Genomic DNA, 16375 nt, shown 5'->3' with positions numbered 1-16375 from the left:
CTTGGTCTGATCCAGCAGTGCTCCTCATGTTCTCATATACTTATAACATATTGTAAGTAATTGATTAATAGATTTAAGCAATTACCTCAGAGAATAAGAGTAGGTAGGGCAGAATGGTACACTGAGAAGAAAAATGGTGGGAAGGACATTTTTGTTGTTGTTCAGTCGCTCAGTCGTGTCCGACTCTTCGTGACCCCATGGACCATAGCACGCCAGGCCTTCCTGTCCTGCGCTCTCTCCCGGAGCGTGCTCAAGTTCATATTCATTGCATCCGTGATGCTATCTAGCCATCTCATCCTCTGCCGTCCCCTTCTCCTTTTGCCTTCAGTCTTTCCCAGCATCAGGGTCTTTTCCAGGGAGTTTTCTCTTCGCATTAGGTGGCCAAAATATTGGAGCTTCAGCTTCATTATCTGTCCTTCCAATGAGCACTCAGGGTTGATTTCCTTTAGGATGGACTGATTTGACCTCCTTGCAGTCCAGGGGACCCGTAAGAGTCTTCTCCAGCACCACAGTTCGAAAGCATCAATTCTTCGGCGCTCAGCCTTCCTTATAGTCCAGCTCTCACAGCCATACATTACTACTGGGAAAACCATAGCTTTGATTAGACAGACCTTTGTCGGCAAGGTGATGTCTCTGCTTCTTACTATGCTGTCTAGGTTGGCCATAGCTTTCCTCCCAAGGAGCAAGCGTCTTTTAATTTCATGGCTACAGTCACCGAAACCAGGGAAGAAAGTCCACTAGTGCACTTGTTCATAGCAGTCAGGTTTTTTGTATGGCAGCTGGACTTGATGATGATATGTCTGTCTGTCTGTCTGTCTGTCTGCGAGTCTTGTCTTATCTTCTGGCCTGCTTGTTGCCTGTGGTATATAGGCTGTAGGGCAGGTCAGTGATCAAAATGGGACTGGGGATGACAAGGGGGAGGGAAGAGGATAGGGTCAGCCCCCACAGCAGGAAATCTAAATGGGCATTTTTGTATGTGAAAATGTTGTATTTGAAGGACAATGTACCACCGTCAGGCTGTCACCTTTAAAAAAAAAACAGGGTGTGTGTGTGATGTGACTGATGCAACTGCTGTTGTAAGGTGTAAGTAACTTCCAGGGCTGGTGCAAAACATGTTGCTGCCTGAGGTGAAGAATGAGATGGTGCCCTCTCCAAACCATGCCCCAAAGCAGACTGGACTGGCAATTGAATCTTTCTTCAACACTGGCAGTGGGACAGCATCTTCTACCACTAATAATACAGCAGGCTAGCTTAGGCAGTACAGAGCAAACGGTGGGGCACCCAGCTCTCTCCTCCAACATCTTGCTGCTGCCTCCCAGCATTTGCTATGTGAGGTCACTGCATCATACTGCCTAATGAAAGGGCCAGCCCTGCTAACTCAACAAGTCAAATGATTTGTTGTTGATGATGCCTGCCTGTGGAGTGGGGTGGGGGGGAGGGAGGGAGTGGAAGAAGGGAGGAAGAGAAACACTTGCACAAAGAACAAAAGATGCATAGACTGCATTGTGTGTGTGTGTGTGTGTGAGAGAGAGAGAGAGAATAAATGTCTAAACACATATTTGGTATGTCAGCAACAGAAGTGTGAGACTGACACAAAATACCTCATTTTGACAATATTGCCATGTTATCTCCATCTGATTGATTCCCATCCTTCTAATGTTTAATAATGCATACAATAATAGGGATATTTACGAATTATATGTTTCATGCTCTGTCACAGAGAGAATCGCAAGCAAGACCAGCCCAATGGCAACATTTGAAGCACACATTAAATAATGGGTGCATATTGGAAAAGTAGGTACTTATACTGTGAACAAAACTAAAGAGCACAGTTGGGTTTGTAAAAATGTGCATTTTCACCTGAGGAGAAAAAACAATCGCAAAAGGTTGACTGCACACTACAAAACAAATGGAAGTGCATTTTGTCTTGTGAAAATACGAGTACAACAATCATCCGTCCCTAATGCTTTTTGAGTACAGAATGGTCCCAGATTCATACTTCTGGTTAAAAGGACTTACAGTGCAATCGTACACATGGCTGCTCCAAAGTAAGCCCCATTGAGTTCAATGGGGCTTACTCACAAGAAACTGGTTATAGGATTGCAGCCTTATTGTACCAGGGCTAGGAAACACTCCTGTGCAGGACTCCAGAGCTAGATGGACCCAATGGTCTGTTTATATGTCCATGATGATAGAAGATCCTCCCAAATCCCAATTTACATAACTGCATGGTATGGGGGGCATGATCAAGTCTCATTTCCTTCCCCTACAGCTCAATGCTATACATATTTGTTTAGGTGTAAGTCTCTGTGTTTAATTAGGTTGACTCCCAGGTGAGTGTATATAGGATTGCAGCCTTACCTTCCAGGTGGATGCTATTTGAGTCAATTGAATATCTTAGGTTGAAGTCTTTTTAAAAGGAACATATGTTTAGAGAACTATAAGCAAAAGTGTTACCAGGGGTGCTTCCAGATGGCAGACTCCAAGCAATAATAATAACAACAACATTGTACAGCTATTCTGTCTTTCTCCCTGAACAGATTTTTTTTTTCTGGTAAGAAAAAAGATGGAACAAGTAGCAGGAAAACACAGGGGAGTTGTAAATGGAAGACGACATTATCTGGATCCTCCATAGAAGTCCAAGTTTGAGGCAGGGCGATTGCACAATAAAAGCCTCATCTGGAACCACCCAGGGACTTGATTGAGGAGGGAATAAATTTGTTTGTCACTTCATAATTAGGGTGGCCAGATGCAACAGAGGATAGGGCTCCTAAGAGTTGTGTAGAAGAAGAAGACATTTCAGCTTGCATGACAAATGACACTTGTTGAAGTTCTCTCTTTTCCAAAAGTATTAAAGATTCAGGAGCCCTTTCCTCTTTTGTATCTGGCTGCCCTACTCATCACAGCATTAAGGATCTCTGTAACAGTGCAATAGGAGTGTATTTTTTGCAACTGAATTCCTCTGACAGCTTGTTTTAAATATAAAAAAGTGACCCCAAATCATTTCAAAGGAATGGCCTCCTTGTGGGTTTCCCCTGGGCAGCTGGTTGGCCACTGTGTGAACAGAATGCTGGATTAGATCAAGCCTTGGTCTGATTCAGCATGGCTGTTTTTATGTTCTTATGCTTCTGGAGATCATCTTGAAAAAGCAGTACCAGTAAAAAAAGGAACAAGATCATCAGGCTGTGGGCAGGCATTTAAGTGAAATTGGTTTGGGATGGTATATACGGTTTAATAACAAATATGTCCTCATATCATTAACTAGCTAAACACATTAATAAACGTTGCATCATTATCATATGACAATGGACAATTTATTATTTATAAGAACAGATGGTCTATATTTACAGCACTGATGGTGGAGCACATTATTCAAAATGCAGCATACCTATACATTAGTATATTAATGGACACATTTTGTCATTATATCAGTACTAATATCCCACATGCTCACTCAAACAATCATACACACATTTGCTAATTTTCGAAGTATCCTCTGAAGTGATCCATGTGGAAATGAATTCTGTGAAATGGTCCAACACACGTTCAGCACTTTGACTTCTATACAAGCAGCAGACAGACACTAAAAAAAGAAGGTTTTCCTTGGATCTCAGTGTACAAGGGATCTTTCCCAAAAGGCCGAGTATACATCAACATCCCTAAGGGATTCACAGTCATTTACGTAGCAGATGTGTGAATCCTGTCTTAACAGATCTAGAAACATTCAGAAAGACAGTCAGATTAAAATTCACAAATTATTAACTGAGATTTAGTACAGACATTGTAATTCCATTTGCCATTCATATACAGCTCTATGCAGTCCTCATGTGCCCCGTTGGGTTCACCTTTCGCCCAGTTTGAGTATTCCACTGGGTCACCATTTAGATGCTTAAAGGCACCTTCTGTCTCCTGGTCATTCATTCCAAGAAATACATGTCTTCCTCGCTTTGTGGCGAGTTTCAGTACGGCGTTGTTTTCTTCTTCATTCCTTGGAGAAGCAATCTCGCCACCAATATGGTAACATAAGGCTTTTGAAGTTTCAAAATCACCTTCATCGCCATTGGATACAAATATTTTTGCTCCTGCTCTCGTGCTGTTTGGGAAAATATAACCTAGAATGGCTGACAGACAACACAATCAGAGTTAACTCTTCAGTATGTGCTTTTATCGTAACAGCTCAAGTTTAGATCCTGGATCTGACTGAGATGTCAATTTTTGTAGATGTATCTGCTCACATGAGCAGTTTAATCGCAAGAGCACCATGTACTATCAGAGGAGGGTATTCATGGAATCCCATGCAGCTATTCCCAAAGGTACACAGACAGCTCTCTATCTTACCTCTCTGGGTTTTTCTTGCATTCAGTTGAAAAGCCTTCAGCTCTGCTTGCAAATCACTAATATGAGTTTTAAGAAGTTCAAGCTCTAAATGGTAAAAGAACAGTGTTATTCTTGTTCTGTTTGTGTCAAAATATAAAAGAGTTTGAAACAACAACAACAACATGGAATTTTCTCCTTGGCAAGTCACAAATATCAAGTATGGGAATGAAGTAATTTTTTTCCATCCAGTTTCTGACAGTTTTAATTCCAGAAAGGTGTTTGTATCTTTGCAGCAAAACCAACAAAGACCTTTGAGGCTACATGTGAAGAATTATTGGTCTCACTACAACAACCCTGCAAGGTAGGCCAGGCCCAACTTGGCCACAGGTTCCCCCAAAGTTGACCCAGTAGCTCCCTTCCCAGGCCAATAGGCACTGTATTTAGCCCTGAAGTTATACAGGACACACCACACCAACTGGAAGTTGGATAAAAGTTTATTAGGGGAAAGGAACAAAGAGGAAGGAATGGGGAGAGGTGGTAGATTGTACAGGAAATTACAAGCAAGGTACAATACTCAAAGCAAAACCAGAAATACCAAACACCAAGGCACACACTCCCAAGAGCAAAACAATAAAGCTAGCTAGTCTGTCCTATACATACCAAAGTATGGGCCTCTCAGAGTAGCCATCGACTGGCCACACACCCTAGTACCGTCAGGGCCAAGAAGAGATGCCTGCCCCTTCTTTAGGCCTCTTTTTATTGCCCAGCCCTAGCAACTCAGGGCAGATTTGAAACACCCAATCCAAGCCCAGTCCCAGGACACCCCACTCCACCCCCAAGGAGGCTGAATCTTCCCACCAGGCATGGCTGTTATAATTTTCGCAGTTAGCCGGAGCAGAGTGTGGCCTTGAGCTGCAGGGCTGAGAAATGGCCAAAAGACAATCAACTGCCAGGTGAGTACTTAGTAAGTGACTACCCAAGCGGCCCTCATGGCTCCCACTGCTACTATCCCATTCTTGACACTACATAAAGACTAACAAATGTAATGTAGCAACAATTTCTCCTACTTCATCAGATGGGTAGACCAACTGGTCTGTCTGTCTGACATAAACATGTATATGGGACGAAGAAAGTGAATACCAGGGCGCAATACCTGGTATAATGTGTACCAGAATAAGTATACCAGAAAAACGTTCTATTCCATTGTCAGACATGGCTCCTGTGCAGTTGAGGACAGAGCAAGGCAAAGGCAAAAAAAAGAAGAAGGCACAAGTGGTCTGTTGCAGGAAAAAAAAAAAAAATCTTTTGCAGCTACAGTGACCTTGAGATCAAAATGGAGATTTCATTTCAGACACCTGATTTTTTCTTAAGGAACACATACCACTGATGGACTGGTTCACACTTCCTACCAGCCCCAGGTGAGTACCTCAAGAGTTCACGGGGCCACTGCCATGCTCATGTGTGTAAACATCATGTGTGTAAACTGGTGCCATGGAAGCTATATATGAGGTCATTATGATTTGCACCATCACAGAAGCCTGAAAAATGCCCCTGTGCTAATAGAAAATCATGGCAGACCCTCTCTCTGTATTCCTCACCATCTCTTACCTCTGCCGCCACTGTCACCTTTTGGACCTTTTTCCCCTCGATCTCCTTTAGAGCCAGGAGGTCCAGCTTTTCCTGGGGGTCCCTGTATCCCTCGTAATCCTGTCAGTTAGTTGTATGAATGAACAGAGAAGACAAACAAATGAGGAACAGCTTCATGGTTTCCCAAATGTAACCTGACCCACCTCTTTGGAGGAAAGCAACTGGCAACTTTTCCCAGCCATGCTCTCTGAGATCTTTTTTGGGTGAAGATCCCTGAGCTTTAACCCAGTACCATCTGCATGCAAGGTATATGATCTACCACTGAGTGATGGGTCTTCCTAATGTTCATAGTGGGCACAGCTCTGGGAAATTGCTTATGTTGTACCTTGCTCTCCTTTTTCACCCGGAGGACCTTCCTTCCCATCTCTTCCTGGTAATCTGTTACTCCCAGGGGTGCCTGGCAACCCATTACTCCCAGCAACAACCATGCAGGTGTTCACTTTCTCTTCACATCTGCATGGCTCAGGGTCCGACGTTCTCACCAAGGACACTCCCTGCAGAAGGATACAGAAGGAATGAACTTGCATCTCTCAGGATGAGATCTAAGGGAGAAATATAGCAGAACCTGTACTGTTAGGTGTTAAGCCTGTGTCTGGACTGTATCACATCAGACCGAAGGTAGGGGCTTACATGATTGAATGCAGGGGAGGCTGGTGGCTCTGATGTCAGTGGGCCAGTGAATCTGCTATGGGTCTCAGTCAGAACTAAGGAGCACCTTAGATAGGTTCTTTCGAGTCCTGACTGGTTCTGAGCAAAACTCAGAGTGCATTCATTGCCTCACTGACATTGGAGCCACCAGCTCCCACTGACTGAATGTTCCCTGGAAAAGGTTTCCGCCACATGGAAAATAATCATGTCAGGGAGAACGGTTCTAGGGCAGCTTTCCATAAACTGGTGCTCTCCACGTGTTGGATTACAGTTCCCATCATCAACCAGCTGGTAGGGATGGCGGAGAATTTCTCCCCGAAACTTCGGGGGGCCGAGCGCCAACGTGTTCGGCCCCCCGAACAAGTTTCGGGGAGAAATCCTAAGCACCCCCCCCGCAACCCCCCCCCCCCAGGACAGGACTTACCTTCGCCGAATGTCCCTCCCGGCGGCGGGTCCGGCCGGCGGTTCGGCGGGTGTTCGTGCGGGGCGGGAGCGGCAGCCGGTCTTTCGACCGGCTGCCACCGCTGCCATTCCAATAAAAGAAAAAAAAAATGCCCCCGTGATAGGCTACGTGACGATTAACGTAGCCTATCACGGCTAGATTTGCAAAGTCAGCCGTGATAGGCTACGTAAATCGTCACGTAGCCTATCACGGGTGACTTAAAAAAAAAAAAAGCGCGTACGGATAATGGCGGCCCCCATAGGGAGCCGCCATTCGCGTTCCTTATTTGGTCACTGTAGTCTACGTAAAGATTTACGTAGACTACGGCGAAAATAAGGGCAACGCTATGCGTGTATGTGTGTATGATTGTTTGAGCCATTCCAATAAAAGAAAAAAAAAATGCCCCCGTGATAGGCTACGTGACGATTTACGTAGCCTATCACGGCTGACTTTGCAAATCTAGCCATGATAGGTTACGTTAATCGTCACGTAGCCTATCACGGGGGCATTTTTTTTTTCTTTTATTGGAATGGCTCAAACAATCATACACACATACACGCATAGCGTTGCCCTTATTTTTGCCATAGTCTACGTAAAGATTTACATAGACTACAGCGACCAAATAAGGAACGCGAATGGCGGCTCCCTATGGGGGCCGCCATTAGCGTACACGCTTTTTTTTTTTTTTTAAAGTCACCCGTGATAGGCTACGTGACGATTAACGTAGCCTATCACGGCTGACTTTGCAGATCTAGCTGTGATAGGCTACGTTAATCGTCACGTAGCCTATCACGGGGGCGTTTTTGTTTTTTTTAAAAAACTTTCGAGTTCGCAGCCGGGTGAGGCGGGAAGCCTCCTCCCCGGCCTGAATTTCGGCCGGGTGAGGCGGGAAGCCTCCTCCCCGGCCTGAATTTCGGCCGGGGCAAGGCGGGAAGCCTCCCCCCGGCCTGAATTTCGGCCGGGGCGAGGCGGGAAGCCTCCCCCCCCGGCCTGAACTTCGCGGGGGGAGCAGCGAAGCGCCTCCCCCCCACCGCGAACAAGCTTCAACGAAAGGTAAGTGACTTTCATCCACCCCTACCAGCTGGCTGGCTGGTGATGTTGGGCATTGTAGTCCTACACATCTGCTCTCTGACACACCACTTTTCTGTAAATAGGAATCTTTTTCTTTCCTTTCTTTTTTTGTGGGAGCAAGTTCAATCACATGACTGAAACCACACTTGCGGTCTAATGTAGCACTGCCCAGACAGAGATTTTACCACCGTAGTGAGAACTAGGTACAGTACATTGCTGTACTGAACTGGAGAAGAGGTCCTGGAAGAGGCCCAGAGTTCATGTTCTGCTAAGCAAACAAAGACAACGTAGATAGGATTATCAAGTTTCTTCACTCTCAGGGCCAAACTAGACATGATGCTGTTCACGTCTTTAGCAGTACACTCTGTAGAGGTTTCAGGTTTGTGACCCAACTTCACAGGATTCAAAAGTATCCTGGAAGCAGACAGATGAGTCTCTAACCATAAGTAGCAATGTTCAACCATGAGAGTTGGCACACTCCTGCAGAGATTATACCATCAAAAGAGAGAAGCTGGTCAAATGGTCTATGCTTGTGCTGTTGGGTGTGGAATGCTCGTTTCCAAATTAAAGTCGAAGCACATTTCCTGCTCATACCCAAAAGAGTTACTGTTAGAATGGTCGCAGTCCTAAGAGCAACCCACCCTGTGTGTTTCTTTCTGATTGGAAGGAGGCCAGCCTAGAACAGAGACTCATACAGAAATGCAACAGGTGGCCTCTTCTGAGAGAAGTTAATTTGGCTGGATCTCTGCATCAGATGTTATTTGCACCCAGTGAAGCAATGTGGCAGAATTACCTTTGCTCAGGGGTAGCTGATTGGAAGGTGTGAACGTCAGAAGAGTGAGCTATGCAGAGATATAATGGGCAACCTCTCTGGCACACTGGCAGGTCTCTCATGATGACACATTAATCTGCCCTGGTACACAGTGTGGAAATTAATGTTTTAAGTCATACAGCTTGCTCTGTATAACTTACATATCTGCATCCTGTAGGAAAGAGTTAAATGTTGCTTTTGCATTAAATAGGTCGCAAATGCTTTTGAGCAGTAACTGAGCTGAGACAGAATGTGGAAACGTGTCTAAGGTACTTTGTGGTAAGAAACTTAAAATGAAGTTAGAAGTGTGGTTAGCTAAGCAAAGTAGAAACCACATTAGAAAATTTGATAAAACACCCAGAGTTAGGACACGTATAACTGCGCATGCTTAAAGAACTCATGAATATTATGTTACACACCCTGCATAGCTAATAAGGTCATTATAATGTACATGCGATGTATGTAAAGGGAGGGGGAACATGTCAAGGAGATAATGTGAATAGGCGGATCGTAAAGTTGTGAACCTTGGAGTACCTAGCCAATGGGGAAACGAGGGAGGGACTCAGCGGCTGGGGAAATAGAATAAAAACTGTGTGCTTTGATTGTCAGGTGTGCCTCAACTAGGACACCCACCTTTGCAAACGTGCTTAATAAACATAGAGTGCTGCTTGAACGTGTGTCACAAAGTTATTTTACAGGTCATGGTTGGACAAACGAGTTTCTAACAATCCTTCTTCAAACAATCAATGCATGGAGAGTGAACATATGCTGGGTGGGGGGAGAGCAGGAATGTGGCTGCAGGCTCCAGCATGGCCTACACATGTTTACTAGACTCTGCAGCCCTTATCAGATGATGTACGGAGAGAATGAATGTGAACTGGGAGGCAAGGTTGAGATGGCAGTCTCCACCCCAGCCTGTGGGTGTTCATTTGAGGAACTGAAAACATCACACACACGTTCAAACAGTGTCACTGTGTAATCAGGAAGACTGAAATAGCAGGGTTCCCAATTGTTTGGAGCAGTCTGTATGTCAGGGTGAGGAATCTCTGGCCTGCAGCCCCAATCTGGACTGTGGAGGGGTAGGCACCCTCTGTGAGCCCCTCCCAAAGGCCTGCCCCTGGCAATCGGGCTCTGGACCAAATAGGCTCCCTGTCCCTGCACTTGCATGCACATAGGGTCTTTTTGCACCTTCAAATGAACACCCATGAGTCAGGGGCAGAGATTGCTGCAATCTTGTTTCCTCCACATGCATTGCTCCAAAAAGGGTTACACAAACACAGTCCAATTAATGCATGTAGGTCAGGAGCGAGGCCACTCCCCCTGTACATAGGCATTCACTCTCTGCACATTGAATGTGAAGATTACTTTTCTATGCTAGCAAGAGGGAGGAATTTGTTTGCCCTTTCCATCTGAAAAAGTGAGAGAGAGAGAGAGAGAGAGAGTTCTGTGTGCAAATAGCAAGTCAGGTCAACAGTTGCAAAACGGATTAATCATCAGTTCCATTCCTGGAAACTGTTTGGAGTGGCTTCCCCCCATGTAAAGCAGCAAGTTTTCTTGATCACCTTAGGCCTAGAGAATCTAGGGCAGCCTTCTCCAGCCTGGTGCACTCCAGATGTATTGGACTACAACTCCCACAACCCCTGATCATTGGCCATTCTGGCTGGGGTTGATGGGGTTTTGAGTCCAAAACATCTGGAGGCCACCCGGTTGGGGAAGGCTGACCTAGGTCATGTATTTTAGTATCGACAGAGCATTTACAAGGAAAGGGACATTGATGAGGCAGTTTCATATGGACAAATTAAACCAGCACCATATTCTAACTGGGCCCACCCATGTAGCTGGTCATGCACTAGACCTTGTGTTTGTTTCTGGAGAAGCGGGGAGTGATCTGGAAGTCGGGGGTATATCCACCACCCCCTTGTCATGGTCAGATCACTATCTGGTGACGTTGGACTTCTCGGTTCCACAACCCCTCCGCAGGGGTGAAGGACCCATTAAAATGTTCTGCCCCAGGCATCTTATGGATCCAAATGGATTCCTGAACGCGCTTGGGGATTCTCTGGGGCACGCCAATGGCCACTCGGTCGAGACCCTGGTGGGTGGCTGGAATGCCGCAATCACTGGGGCATTAGATCAGGTGGCTCCGAAACGCCCTCTCCTCCTGAACAGGGCTCGGACTGCACCATGGTTCAATCTGCGGTTACGAGCTCTGAAACAGGAGGTGAGACGGCTAGAGCGCCGGTGGCAGAAGTCTCGCTCCAAAGATGATCAGACACGGGCTAGAGCTGTATCTTCAGCCTATCACGTGGCGGTGAAGGCAGCAAAAAAGGAATATTATGCTGCCTCCATCGCGTCTGCAGAGTGCTGTCCCAGGAGGCTGTTCCAAGTGGTCTGGAGCCTGGCCGGTCCTGTGGCTCCGGAACCACTGGAGCATTCTAAGGCCTCCTGTGAGGCCTTGGCAAGGCACTTTGCAGATAAAATTGATCAGATTAGGTGTGTTACTCTGCACGCTGTGGATACAGTTAGTGAGTAAGAGGCGGCCTGTGGCAAACCGGTTTTGTGGGATTGGTTCCAGCTTCTTCCTCCTGATGAAGTGGACAAGGTGCTTTCATCTGTACGGCCGACCACCTGCTTACTTGATCCTTGCCCATCTTGGCTCATTATGGGCTGCAGAGAGAGACTGGGTGAGGGGACCAGGGCGGTGGTGAACGCCTCCCTTGAGGAGGGAGTGATGCCATCAGCCCTCAAGGAGGCAGTGATAAGACCACTCTTAAAGAAGCCCTCCTTGGATCCTCACATTCTGAACAACTTTTGCCCAGTCTCAAATCTGCCATTTTTGGGCAAGGTGATTGAGTGGGTGGTGGCGGTGCAGTTGAAGGCACACTTGGAAGAAACTGATTATCTAGACCCATTTCAGTCGGGCTTCAGGCTTGGGCATGGGACAGAAATGGCCTTGGTCGCCTTGGTAGATGATATGAGGAGGGCTCTGGATAGGGGTGAATGCTCCTTCCTTCTTCTCCTCGACCTCTCAGCGGCTTTTGATACCGTTGACCACGGTATCCTCCTGGACTGCCTGGAGGGGTTGGGCATTGGAGACACCGTATTGCGGTGGTTCCGGTCCTTCCTCTCCGGCAGGTACCAGAGGGTAGCACTGGGAGAGGAGGTTTCGGACCCTTGGCCACTCACTTGTGGGGTGCCACAGGGTTCCATCCTCTCCCCCATGCTATTTAACATCTATGTGAAGCCGCTGGGGGCTATCATCAGGAGGTTTGGGGTGCAGTGTCATCAATATGCGGATGACACGCAGCTCTACCTCTCATTCAAATCTTCACCAAGGTTGGCCGTAGAATTCCTGTCCAAATGTCTGGAGACGGTGAGTGGCTGGATGGGGAGGAATAAGCTGAAGCTGAACCCTGACAAGACCGAGGTACTTTTGGTGGGAGACAAGAGGAGGCTAGGGGATGTTGACCTGGTGTTGAATGGGGTACAGCTACCCTTGAAAGACCAGGTCCGCAACCTGGGGGTCATTTTGGACTCCCAGCTGTCCATGGTGGCTCAGGTGTCAGCTGTGAGCCGGTCAGCGCTGTATCAACTCCATCTGATACGGCGGCTGCGCCCCTTCCTTCCCGACCATCTGCTCCCATCGGTAGTACGTGCCCTGGTCTCCTCTTGTTTAGACTATTGTAATGCGCTCTACGTGGGGTTACCCTTGAAGACGGTTCGGAAACTGCAGCTGGTACAGAACGCGGCGGCTCGCCTGATTAAAGGCAGCTGCCGGCGAGATCACATCACTCCAGTGCTGAAGGAGTTGCACTGGTTACCAGTTGTTTTCCGGGCCAAATTCAAGGTGTTGGTTTTGACCTTTAAAACCCTATATGGTTCCGGTCCAGCCTATCTTAAGGAGTGCCTCCAGCAGCACCAGACAGGCCGCTTAACAAGATCAGCCTCGGATGGCCTTCTCTCTGTCCCATCAGCCAGGACAGCTAGACTGGTGGGGACGAGGGAGAGGGCCTTTTCTGTGTTGGCCCCCACGCTGTGGAACTCCCTCCCTAGGGAACTCCACCATGCCCCCTCTTTAATGAGCTTCCGTCGTGCATTAAAAATGTGGTTGTTCAGGCAGGCATTTGGGGTGGGTTAGGGTATTTTAGAAAATGTTTTTATTGTAGAATTTTATTGTTTTAAACTGTTTTATTGTGTGTTGTACATCGCCCAGAGTGGCTGGGTGACCAGCCAGATGGGCGATTAATAAATTTAATAATAAATAAATAAATAAATAAATAAAGTCAGTTGTATTGTAATATCGCAATGGGGCATTGTATACGAAATAAAAAAGGACAACAACAGCAACTCATGGCACTCCAGGAGGAAAGAATATCCTAATGTAGTTTTACATATGCCCCTTTAAATCCTGCATACCTCTGCAGACAAGACAAGAAATCTGGCTGTTCTAAATTTTACATACTTGTACGATTTCCCTTCACCAAATTCAACAAGCAAGTGATATACTTAAAGATCAGTACATTACACTCAAGGACAAAATGTATAGCATCCTTAATATATATCGAGCTACAAAAACAGACTCTAACTTTCGTAGATGCCTTTCCCAGAGTGCCGGGGAGAACATTTAGCTGCATCCAAGAGCATGATATTTAGGCTTCAATCCTGTACATACTTACCTGGGAGTAAGCTCCATTTAACTAAATAGGACTTACTTCTGAGTAGACATGCATAGGATTGCACTCAATCATTTTACTAGTTGGTAAATTGGCTAAATACTTCAGAATTATATGGAAGAGTTAAAAACAAGTACAACTGATCTGATTTGCAAGATGTAATCTCAGCCATCTGGGATATTAATTCAGATCCGTACTAAATACTACATAGCTTTTCCACTGTTATATGGCTGACCTGCAGGTCTGGCTTGTTTATTATCTTCTCTTTTTTTAGGGTGGGGGAAAGGTATAAAAAACCTGGTGGTGGGGTTTGAAATGAGGTGGGACAAGGGCAGGTTGGAGGTTTGTCACAGTATCAAGAACATGGCAGGCAGTTACATGACAGAGAGGGAAAGCAGGGAACTTTCAAATCAGGCCTCTCTTTGGGGCCACAATGCACTGCCCATTGTTAACATCCTCTGGGGAAGGATAGCTCACATGACAAATCAGCCTTTATTGGGGGAAAATTTGGGGATGCTTCGATGTGTGTGTCTGTGTGTTTTACCACAATACAAAGAATGAATCCCAGTGATGACAGTTCTACCGATGCAAGTCACTGCCAAGAAGACAGAGGCAGGTGGAGGTCTTGCTAGGTTTGAATTTGACTCCTTGGCTGTAAAGAACAATATTGTTTAGGAACCTGGAATGTAAGATCAGTGAATCAGGGTAAGCTGGAGGTGGTCAAACATGAGATGGCAAGATTGAACATCGACATCTTGGGAATCAGCAAACTATAGGGATGTATGAAATTGGCCTTACCTGGCTCCTCCAGGTTCTGCTGGGGGGGGGGAGGCGCTCCATCCCTCCCCCCGCAATCCTGGCCGGCTGGCTCCACTCCGCGGGGATTCCGCGGAGCCGCCAGTCGGCTCCGCCAGCAGCCGGACATCCAGCCACGGGCTAGCAGGGACGCAAATGGCGGTGGCTGTAGCCGCCGCCGCTTACGTCCCTGTAGTCAGCCGTGATAGGCTACGTAAATCTTTACGTAGCCTATCACGTCTGACTTAAAACAAAAAACAAAAAACGCGCATACGCAAATGGCGGCGGCTACGGCCGCCGCCATTTGCGTTCCTTATTTTCACCGTCTTAGTCTACGTAAATATTTATGTGGACTAAGACGGGCCAAAATAAGGAATGCAAATGGCGGCGGCCATAGCCGCCGCCATTTGCGTACGCGCGTTTTTTGTTTTTTTTAAGTCAGACGTGATTGGCTACGTAAAGATTTACGTAGCCTATCATGTCGTTTTTTGTTCTTTTTTAAACCTAGCCATGATAGGCTACGTAAATCTTTACGTAGCCTATCACATCTTTTTTTTTTTTTTCCAAGACTGGAAATGGTGGCGGTTGGCAGCCGGTTGGAAGACCAGCTGCTGCCGCTGCCGCCACCGGAGCCGCCGCTGCCCGGAAGATCTGCCCCAGGTAAGTCTCGTCCTGGGGGGGATCCGCGGGGGGGGGCGGGGGGGCAGGCCATTCCGCCATGGAGTTCGGGGGGCCGAATGCACTGGCATTCAGCCTCACTGAGATCCGTGGCGGAATTCTCTGCCATCTAGCAAACTTAAATGGACAAGCATGGGCAAATTTAATTCAGGTGACCATTATATCTACTACTGTGGGCAAGAATCCCTTAGAAGAAATGGAGTAGCACTCACAGTCAACAAAAGGGTGGGAAAAGCAGCACTGGGATACAGTCTTAAAAATGATAGAATGATCTCAGTACGAATCCAAGGCAAACCATTCAACATCACAGTAATTCAAGTCTATGCCCCAACCACTGAGGCTGAAGAAGCTGAGGCTGATTGGTTCTATGAAGACCTACAACACCTTCTAGAACTAACACCAAAAAAAGATGTCCTCTCCATCGTAGGGGATTGGAATGCTAAAGTAGGAAGTCAAGAAATCACCGGGATAACAGGCAAGCATGGCCTTGGTGTACAAAATGAAGTAGGACAAAGGCTAATAGAGTTTTGCCAAGAGAACACGCCGATCATAGCAAACACTCTTTTCCAACAGCACAAGAGGCGACTCTACACATGGACATTACCAGATGTTCAATATCGAAATCAGATTGATTATGTACTTTGCAGCCAAAGATGGAGAAGCTCTATAAAGTCAGTAAAAACAAGACCTGGAGCTGACTGTGGCTCAGATCTAGGGATATTGGAGAATTTCTCCACGAATCTCTGGGAGGCCGAATACCAACGCATTCGGCCCCCCGAAATTGGTGGGGAAATTCTCCGCCCCTGCCCCCCCCCCCGGGATGGGACATACCTTGCACGAATGTCCCTCGTGGCGGTGGGTCCCGGCCGCTGCTGCCATTTCCAAGTAAAGTGTAAAAAAACAAACACGTGATAGGCTACGTAAAGATTTACGTAGCCTATCACAGCTAGATTTTCAAAGTCAGCCGTGATAGGCTACGTAAATCTTTACGTAGCCTATCACGGCTGACTTTTGGGGAAAAAAAAAAAAAGCACGTACGCAAATGGCGGCGCCCATGGCCTTATTTGGGCATGGGTAGTCTACGTAAAGATTTACATAGACTACGGCGAAAATAAGGGCAATGCAAATAGCGCTTTTTTTTCTTTTTTTTTCAGTCAGCCGTGATAGGCTACGTAAAGATTTACGTAGCCTATCACAGCTGACTTTGAAAATCTAGCCGTGATAGGCTACGTAAATCTTTACGTAGCCTATCACTTTTTTTTTTTTTTACACTTTACTTTTTTCTTTTGCAAC

The 16375-nt window shown here is 46.5% G+C and overlaps 1 protein-coding gene across 2 annotated transcripts; it reads right to left on the bottom strand.

The window, feature by feature from the left end:
* Positions 1-3220: 3220 nt before the first annotated feature.
* On the bottom strand, positions 3221-10194 carry LOC146350595 (pulmonary surfactant-associated protein D-like). 2 transcript variants are annotated; one of them, XM_084845265.1, is made up of 5 exons: positions 10125-10194; positions 6290-6458; positions 5926-6024; positions 4339-4422; positions 3221-4121 (listed from the first exon to the last, which is right to left on the bottom strand). In XM_084845265.1, the coding sequence occupies exons 1-5, from the start codon at positions 10140-10142 to the stop codon at positions 3742-3744; spliced, it is 750 nt and encodes a 249-aa protein (XP_084701391.1). In that variant the 5' UTR covers positions 10143-10194; the 3' UTR covers positions 3221-3741. The 2 variants fall into 2 exon arrangements, with proteins under 2 accessions (XP_084701391.1, XP_084701390.1); XM_084845264.1 differs by lacking the exon at positions 10125-10194 and having other exon boundaries at positions 6290-6491.
* Positions 10195-16375: the final 6181 nt, after the last annotated feature.

Source organism: Heloderma suspectum, chromosome 3 (assembly GCF_057233095.1).
Source record: "Heloderma suspectum isolate Gila_16-S chromosome 3, 16-S_ref, whole genome shotgun sequence".
Lineage (NCBI taxonomy): Eukaryota > Metazoa > Chordata > Lepidosauria > Squamata > Helodermatidae > Heloderma > Heloderma suspectum.
This window is presented reverse-complemented; position numbering and strand designations above follow the sequence as displayed.